This window comes from Benincasa hispida, chromosome 1, assembly GCF_027475165.1.
Source record: "Benincasa hispida cultivar pf3 chromosome 1, pf3_genome.v1.1, whole genome shotgun sequence".
Lineage (NCBI taxonomy): Eukaryota > Viridiplantae > Streptophyta > Magnoliopsida > Cucurbitales > Cucurbitaceae > Benincasa > Benincasa hispida.
This window is the reverse complement of record NC_143478.1, coordinates 100,972,217-100,981,532: the sequence shown is the minus strand read 5'-3', so window position 1 is coordinate 100,981,532 and position 9,316 is coordinate 100,972,217. Positions and strand designations below refer to the sequence as shown.

The following is a 9,316-nucleotide window of genomic DNA, read 5'->3' as shown; positions in this document are numbered from 1 at the left end:
ATTTTGGGATCATATCGTTTGTATCAAATACAAAGCGGGTCGCATCCATAGTGTCCCAGAGACAGGGTACCCAATGCTATCCTTATTTATAGACCGTTTTGGCTATATACTCAAACTCGATCCTCTTTTATGTCTCCACATAAAGTTTAAGCATGAGTAGGGGTTTGTTTAATTTATTCGATTTAGGCTTTACATGTTCAATAACAATTTTATTGAATAAACCTTAATAACAACTTTATTGCAAAATAGAGTATGTTCAAAGATTACAAACTGCAAGTTTTAGAACATACAACTCAACATCGTGGTGATTCATATATTTTCTTGATACTTGATACTCGATCCTCGATCCTCGATACTTGATGCTTGATGCTCGATGTTTGATGCTCTATGCTTTATGTTATATATTAACTACATGCAACTCGATCCTCGATCCTCGATATTAGATGCTTGATGCATTAAGCTCTATGCTCTATGTTAAATGCTTCATGCTATATACTAGCTATATGCTACTCGATCCTTGACACTCCACGCTCTATATTGTATGCTCTATGCTCGATTTAGAAGTTCACTTGATGCTTGATGCTCTAATGCTATATACTCTATGTTTGATGTTTGATGCAAAGAAACAAAAAAAAAAAAAAAGAAAAAAAAACGCAGAAAAAAGGGAAAAAAAGAACAAATGTAGAAGAAAGAACCAAAGTTAAAAAAAAAAAAAAAGAAAGAAGAAATGCATAGAGAAAAATGCAAAAAAAGAAAAAAAAAAAAAGAATCGTTGAAAAAAAAGGAAAAGGGAAGAAGAAGAAACTAAAAAAAAGGAAAAAGAAAAAAAATGCTGCAAAACGAAGAAAATAGAAGAAGAATGCATTTAGGGTTAAAGTGATAATTTTATATAGTGATGACATAAGCAGAAGGCCAAAATTCATAGTTTTCAAAAGGGTACCCATTTTTCGTTTGCCCCCCAAAAAGGGCTCATTTGTACAAAAAAACAGTTAAATTTCATGCATTAAAGTATAACAACAAATTAGTTGCAAAGTTCAAGTAGAAGAGAGATAGAAAAATTAACACCAGAAATTTTATAGTGGTTCGGCACAACCGGCTTACATCAATTTCTCAAGCTCATCTTGGGCACTCATTAGAAGTTTTTGACTCTTTCCAAAGCTTAGAGTTGAACTGCTATAACGTTCTTTTTATAGACACAAGAACAAACTCGATCATTTCCATAGTTGACGATCAAACCGTTACAACAACTCTTTTTCCGGGATCAAGAGCAACCTTTACAAAAGTTTGAAAAAAAAAAATTAAAGAGTACATTTACAACTCTCTCAATGGTGTGGATTTACAAGTTGTAGCACACAACAAATTAATCTTCACAACATAAAATATCTCTCTCAAGAAAAAGATGAAAAGAAGAAATATTGAAGCTTGGAGAGAGCAACAATGGAGGCTTTATGTTTTTTGATAGAATTGAAAATCATGACATTCTGTTATGTAATTTTAGAGAAGAAGATAAGTTTAAAAAGAGAGGGAAGAGGAGAAACCAAATTCAATTTGAGTCTTTAAATCTTGATCAAAAAGAAAAATCAATAGTGAAGTTTTTTTTTTTTTTTTTTTTTTTTTTTAACAACTAGCCACCCAAATAAAAAATAACATTAAATTTATTTTCTTTTTAAAAATCCAACAAAAACCAAAGGTACATTATATGTCTAAAACTAGCCATTAGACATTAGGGGTGTTCGCAGGTTGGGTTGGGTTAAGTTTAAAGACTTTTTAGTCTCAACTCAATTGTGCGAGATGTGAATTTCTTCAACCCAAATAACTCTTATTAAAAAAAATAATCCTAACCCAACCATGAAATATTTGGGTTGGGTTGGTTTGGGTTCCTCGAGTCATTTATTTAAAATTTTGTTCTAAAAAGAAGTAAAATATAAATACGCAAAAATCTGATTGAATTATTTTCATAGATTGAATTAATATTAACAACTCAGTTTCAATTTATATAATGAAAATTTTCTTTATAAAGTATTAAGAAACCATCTTTAAGAGTTGTTGGAGAATAAATTATTAAAAGAAAATCATCAAATCAAATAAAATTAAAATTAACATATGTATAAATAATTATATTATAAGTTACAATTTTTTTTAAAGTTAATAATAAGGTTTAGATTCGTTTGGGTTATATTAGGTGAATCCAGGAACCAACCCAAACTATAAAATTTCGTTTTTTGAATCCAATCCAACCCAAAAGATGTGATAACCCAACCAAAACCACATAGATTGGGTTGGATTGATTGGTTTTTTCAAGTCATCGGGTTTTTTAAACACCCATATTAGACATAAACATAAAATAATATTAAATTCATTTTCTTTTTAAAACCAATCCAAAAATCAAAAGTCCACCATGCATCACTCATCAATTGCTCAAAGTGGCACCTTTCAATTGGTTCACTTTGATGAAAAATAATCTACCACGTCATCAACTCAGTTGTTTCCGTTAAGCTTATTTCACCTATATCTTCTTCGTTTGAGCTCCGATTTAAGTGATTCAAATTGCATTGGAATCATTGTTCCGACCTCTACGCAATGGACACTTCAAAACACCAAAGTTGTTAGTGAATAAGAGAAGATTTGTTATCATCAAAATATTAATTAATTAATTAAAATTAAAGGCCAAAAAGTCAACATTTGTTAATTTATATATATATATTAAATATAAAATACATCAATGGTAGCCTTATGTCTATTTGATATAGATATATCAATACGATGTATCAATATGATACATAAAGTGAGGTATATCAATGATGTGTCTTAAACTCATTTGATGTACCTATTAATGATAGGTTCGTTAGTTAATTGTAATGTAACCATGTATGTCAATAAATTGTATTTAATTAATTGTCATCTTAAAAAAACTGTTGACATATTTACTAATAGCTTGTGTTGTATAAAGAAGGCTATAAACTGCGTCAATAATGTTATATGTACATATATCAGCTACATAATAAATTGTAGTCTATCAATGAGGAACATACGACATTGATATACTCAATATAAAATATATAAAAGAGAAGCGTATCAATTATGTATCAAATATATGTAATTCATTGATATGAATAGTAGTGTATAAATGATGTTATAGATGATATATGAATGGAAGTATATCATAAGTAATATATATCAATACTCATTTGAAACTAAATTTCAAGTAACCAAGACGTAACATGTCGATATCGATAAAAATATTGAAGTCTCAGTTAATTTTTAAAAAATACCGATAAAATGTTATCAATAAAAATTTCTAAAAAAGTTGCAACAAAGTAAAAGATTTTAAAAAATAGATTAACATGTTACACTATTTTAGTACAATCGAGGTTGAGAAATTTGAACACCCAATCTTTTGGTCGCTAAGTCATACACCATGTGAGGTATGCTCACTTTGCCGCATTTTACACTTTTTAAATAAGTTAAAATATCTATTATTTATATTATACTCACATTCGTAATATTTGTTGCTTATTTTCTTATGTTTCATAGATGTTTTTTTTACAATATTATAGAAATATCGGTTCACTCTTATGTCGATGGCGACTCCATAAACATGAGAAATATATCAAGAAAATGTCGATATGTCAATATAAATTTAATACTCTAACGACAATCAGTCAAGTTCTTTTAAAATATAACATCAATGTATCAACAATATATTAGTACTAATTAAAAATAAAATTTTAGATATATCTATAATATAAATCTACAACGAATACAAGTCAACTTGAATATTTTAGCTCAATTGTTATAACAACACGTAAGTTTGGGTCTCTCTTACTTTATTATAGTACAAAACGATAACTTAAACTTCTAACTTCAAGAGAATGAGTTCATGCTAACCTCATTGCTTTTGCGATTTTTTTGACTAACATTGTTACATACGACACATAATATGTATGGTGTAACAGAAAGCGTGGATTTAAAATATTAAAAGTTATAAGGTCATCTTTTTAATTTTTCTCCATAAAGAAAACAACTAACGAGAATATTCTTCAAGGCAGGCAAAAGCCACGTAGTTGGGAAACGACCAAACAGCCTTTCATCACAATGGTAGATAAGAGGCAAAAATGGAAACTCCCCATTTTCAGTATGTGAAAGAAAAAGTGCTTTGCCCATATACGCCACTATAACTACCACTCTCCATTGAGCACAATTCCAGTGCTTGCGTACTCCTCTAATCCATTTCTCCGCAGGTAAGTGAGAATTTTTTTTCATGGGTTTTGGTCATACCCCTTTTCTTCTTTCTTCCCCACTTCAATTTCAATGTTTACTTTGGATAATTCATATACCCTTTTCGTGGAATTGATGAACTTTGTTGTTTTTATTGTAATTTTTTGTTCTGGTTGTATTTTAGAACCGAGGTGACTGGAGAATTGGAGTTATTGCTCTGGGGTATACCGTTTATGTGCTTCTAGTGTCTTTGGAGTTGGAATTGGGTTGATATTCAGGCCTGACACTGAGGAAATAGACCATTCTAGAAGCCTACAAGTGATTTCTGGTCGTAATTTGGTGGAGGGATTAATGGTTGTCTTCTTCTGTTTCTGAGCTTGTGTATTGAAAGGATTGGAGCTAAGATTTAGTTGTGGGAAGTGGGATTTTGGTGAAATGTCACTATGTGGGTCTGTCTCTGCTCTGAACTTGAGGTGGGAAAAAGGTAATTCAAAAGCAACCTCGAGATGCTTTTCTCCATTAAGTTGTAAGAAAAGCAATGCTTTAGCGTTTTGGGGTAGTGAGATTGTGGGCGATGGCTTGAAAGCATCTGGCAGACATGTTAGTAGGAAACTATCTAAGGGAAACCTACCACTAAAGGTTTGTCTTCGTTGAGAGTCCAAAATGTTTTTTTCTTGTGTAGTTGTTGAATGGAATTAGTTATTGTCATCATTTTTCATGAACAGGTAGTTTGCGTGGATTACCCTAGACCATGGATAGATGATACTGTTAATTTCATTGAAGCAGCTTCCTTATCTGCTAGTTTTCGCGCTTCTGCACGTCCCAGTAAACCATTGAAAATAGTGATTGCTGGTGCAGGTCGGGAACTCTCCTTGCCTAGCTTGACTTAACTTCTTATTGACAATGAGATAGATAATGCCGATTACAAAATGTGTTATGTCTTTTCTTTATATATAATGGTACAATCATGTTTTTTAAACTCTATAGGATTGGCTGGTTTATCGGCAGCAAAATATTTAGCAGATGCTGGCCACAAACCTGTTTTACTAGAAGCTCGAGATGTTTTAGGTGGAAAGGTATGCTTGGCAGATGTAATATTGTTTGCTTATTAATTCTATTATAGACTATGACTATCTATTTTGCCAGAATTAGTTGCATAGTGTATTTCTCTGAATATTTTGTATAGAACTTGTATATGTATGCGCAGAGTCTTCAAGTGTTTCATTTCTTATCCACTGTACTTTAGTCAAATTTGAATCTAGCTATACTTTCAAACTATTAATCTTTCTGAACAGTTGAGTCTCTTATCTTGTTAATCATTTTAATGGCATATGCATCATTGACTCTTCAGTTATGTTTTAGGAATTTGTATTTTGTTTAACAAAATAGTGAAGAATACACTAGGGTATCTTGGAGCAGAGCCCTTTCCTAGGCCATTAGGTGAGGCCTCTTATATTCTTTTTTTCTCTCCTCCAAGAAAATATGATTTTTTTCACTAAGAAAAATAGGGTTATTTGAGGGTCTACTAAGATCTTCTATAGTACATGAAATACCCAAATCTGCTATCCTGACTTGCACACCCCCATCATACAATTGCCCCTCACATCACCCCCTGTTCAGTTACCATAATTAGTTGTAAAAGGTTAATTAATGCCTAAATTAGCGCATATGATAGACTTGGAGTAGGAGGTTTATCATTATCTTAATCCCCAAAGAGCTGCATTGTCCTCAAGGTGGATGTTGGAAAGCAGAGTGGAAATATGATTGTGAGTTCCTATGTAGCATAAAAAAAGTGGTAATCACATAAATAGGGAGTGAATTTACACCAGGAAAGAGAAATATATAACACGTATTCAGAAAAACATGGGAAGTCTGAATCTTTGTCTTCAAAGATGCAGTTGTTTTGTTCAATCCAAATTAGCTAATGGTAGGCTTTGATGATGAAAGTCCATAAAATTTCCTTTTCCTTCTTGAATGGGCTGCCATTGAGCAGCATTTGAAGAAGAATGAGAAGATCATTTGGGAAGACCATGTGATAATTGAAGGCTGCCAGGATCCTTGTCCAAAAGTATTGTGCATAATCACAAGTGATCAGGATGTGTAGGAGGGATTTACAGCTCTTATGGCAGAAAGCGCACCAACTAGGGGCAGACACAATCCATGGGGCTTTTTTGAGCAAAATGTCAGCTGTATTTATGCTTCCTTGGCTAACTTCTCAGGGATAGAATTTGATATTTTTAGGAATTGGGTCCCCCCAAATGTTCTTGTACAAGTCTGCATTGTGTAAACTGCCTTCAGAGGCTAGATGCTGTGATAGAGATTTTGCTTTGTAGTTACCCAATTTGTCAAGGTTCCATTTCCATTATCTTCCACCAAGGATGGGCCTAGTTGGGGTTGTAACAAGGTAGAGATAAAATAGACCACTCAAATGATCTTGGGTTCATTTAGGTGATGTCTCAAACCAAGGTTCCATGAAGCATTTTCTCTGCTCCATAAATGGCAATAGATGCTTCCTTGTGATTAGAGAAAGCATAACGTCTTAGGAAGGCTTCCTTTAGGGAAGAAATGCGAACCCAACTATCTTTCCAAAAGGAAGTGGATTCTCCATTTCCAATAATGCTGACAACATCATCAAAGATAAAATCCAGCTGTTGCACAATATATTTCCATGCGCCTTTGGATTGCTTTAGAACGCTTCGTTCTGGAAGGAGAGATGAATCATATTTAGCAGTGATTAGGCGCCTCCATAGAGCATTCTTTTCCCTGTGAAATCTTTAAATCCATTTTGACCCTTGGTTTTTGATCTTGAGATCAGTTAGTCCGAGACACCCTTCATGTATTGGAAGTTTTACTTTCTGCCAATTAATCAGATGAATGCCCTTTTTATCCTTGTCACAGTCCAGAGGAAGTTCTTGTAGAGTTTTTCTTACCTTACTTCCCTCATATGACAATGAAATGCTATTTGTAATCTCTCATGGCTATTTCGGTCTTTTTGCAATTTCATACGATCACGGACCAAGAGTCTCTCATAAAAAAATGGAGCATAAAAAAAAGGAGTCTGCCTGTTGCATCAGAACTTTCATGACAATAAGAATGTGTTAGTATGCCTTGAACCCTAAACCTAATTAGAATTGGTATTTCATATATTTAATTATTTAATCTTTTCCTTCTCCACTTAGGGTTTAGAGAAGTTCACTATATAAACTCTCTAACCTTATAGACATTATTTGACAAATTCTTTATTTTCTGTAACATTCTCTCTAATAAAATTGTTCTTCCTTTGCCTTGTGGACGTAGTTAACATATTGTTAGTGAACCACGTAAATCCGTATGTCGACTTTTTCTATTTTTTTAACGTTTTTTTGTGTTCTTTAATTGTCGATTTTGTAACAAACTGGTGTCAGAGCCTATTTGTTAGGGTTTCAAAATTCCGCATTTGTTCAAAAATTAAAGATGTATCGCTTGAATGTAAAAATTGACAAATTCATCGGGAGAGCAGTGCAGTACGGGTTTTTCAGGGATAACTTCCACAAAATTGTCGACTGCCAGAGTTTCAATCATTGGATTGTGCTGAATTTTGGCCAGCCTTTTGGGGACACATAGGGTCTCGTTTTGAACGGTTGGATCATCATTTTGAGCTCTGATTTTGTCTATAGTCGCTGCTGAACAGAATCTGTAAAACTGCCGTGTAGTTCGATTTTTTCAGGGACAGCTTCTACAAAGTTGTCGATTGCCAGATTTCCAACCATTGGATCGTGTTGAATTTTGGGAAGCCTCTTGGGGACACATGGGGTCTCATTTTCAATGGTTGGATCGCTGTTTTGATGTTTGGTTTTGTCCGTAGTCGCTGCTGAACAGAATCTGTAATATTGCAGTATAGTTCGGTTTTTTTCAGGGACAACTTCCACAAAGTTGTCGATTTCCAAAGTTTCAACTACTGGATTGTGTTGAATTTTGGTCAGCCTGTTGGGAACATATAGGGTCTTGTTTTGAACAGTTGGGTCGTTCTTTTGAGCTTTGGTTTTGTCCGTAGTCGCTACTGAACAGAATCTATAGAACTGCAGTGTAGTTCGGTTTTTCAGGGACAATTTCCGCCAAGCCCTTTTGCATTATTTGCCTCCGTCAACCGACGGAGGAAACCTGTTGCCCATACAAGGTTTTTTCTGTCCACGCGGTTGCCGCCATTTGAAAGTTTCCTACCGTTGTGGTTTGTTCTTGGAACTCGTGGAACCTCTTTTTTCTGCTGTGGGTGTTTGCCAGCACCGTTCGTGGTTGTGGCTCCCAATTGGCTGTTCGTGGGTTTTGTTTTAGATCTCCCTATAAGGATCTTTGTTTCTAGCCTAGAAATTCTTGTTTCCCTTCATTATAGGTTTCTGTTTCCTGGCCAGATCTGCTAATTTGATTTGGAAGTTTTTCTTTGCAAACTTAAGTTATTCGTCATTCTACCACCTTGAGTTTGAGGGAGAAGTTTGAGTACATCTGACAATATGTTTTATGTTGTATTTGGTACATTTGTTATTTGTGAGAGAATTCAAGTCAAGGTGGAGATTTGTTGGACTGCCTTGCTGAATGTTTTGAATTGTTAATGGTTCCTTATGGGACATTTTGAGGCATGAGGAAGAAGTCTGAGTGCATTTGACAATGTGTTTTATGTTGCATCTAGTACATCTGTTATTTGTGGGAGAATTGAAGTCAAGGTGGAGATTTATTAGAATGCCTTGAATCCTAAACCTAATTAGAATTGGGATTTGTTGGAATGCATTGAATCCTAGACCTAATTAGAATTGGTATTTGATATATTTAATTATTTAATTCTTTTCCTTCACTTAAAGTTTAGAGAAGTGCACTATTTAAACTCTCCAACCCTATAGACATTATTTGACAGATATCATATTTTCTGTAACATTCTCCCTAATAAAATTGTTCTCCCTTTGCCCATGGACGTAACTAACATATTGTTAGTGAACCATGTACATCTATGTGTCAATTTTCTCTATTTTTTTACGTTCTTTTATATTCTTTAATTCTCAATTTCGTAACAGAATGAGTTGGGTTGTCCCTAGAATTATTCTCAACTGTGAGCTCCTTTGGCAAAGGA

General features: G+C 33.8%; 1 protein-coding gene across 1 annotated transcript in view; it reads left to right on the top strand.

Moving 5' to 3' along the window:
* Positions 1 to 3,969: 3,969 nt before the first annotated feature.
* PDS3 (phytoene desaturase 3) overlaps positions 3,970 to 9,316 on the top strand; it is a 29,110-nt gene continuing 23,763 nt past the window's right edge. The window contains exons 1-4 of the mRNA XM_039041409.2: positions 3,970 to 4,241; positions 4,403 to 4,857; positions 4,944 to 5,076; positions 5,206 to 5,294. Of these exons, the coding sequence (XP_038897337.1) occupies positions 4,654 to 4,857; positions 4,944 to 5,076; positions 5,206 to 5,294 (426 nt within the window). The 5' untranslated portion in view covers positions 3,970 to 4,241; positions 4,403 to 4,653. The remainder of the gene's footprint in view (positions 4,242 to 4,402; positions 4,858 to 4,943; positions 5,077 to 5,205; positions 5,295 to 9,316) is intronic.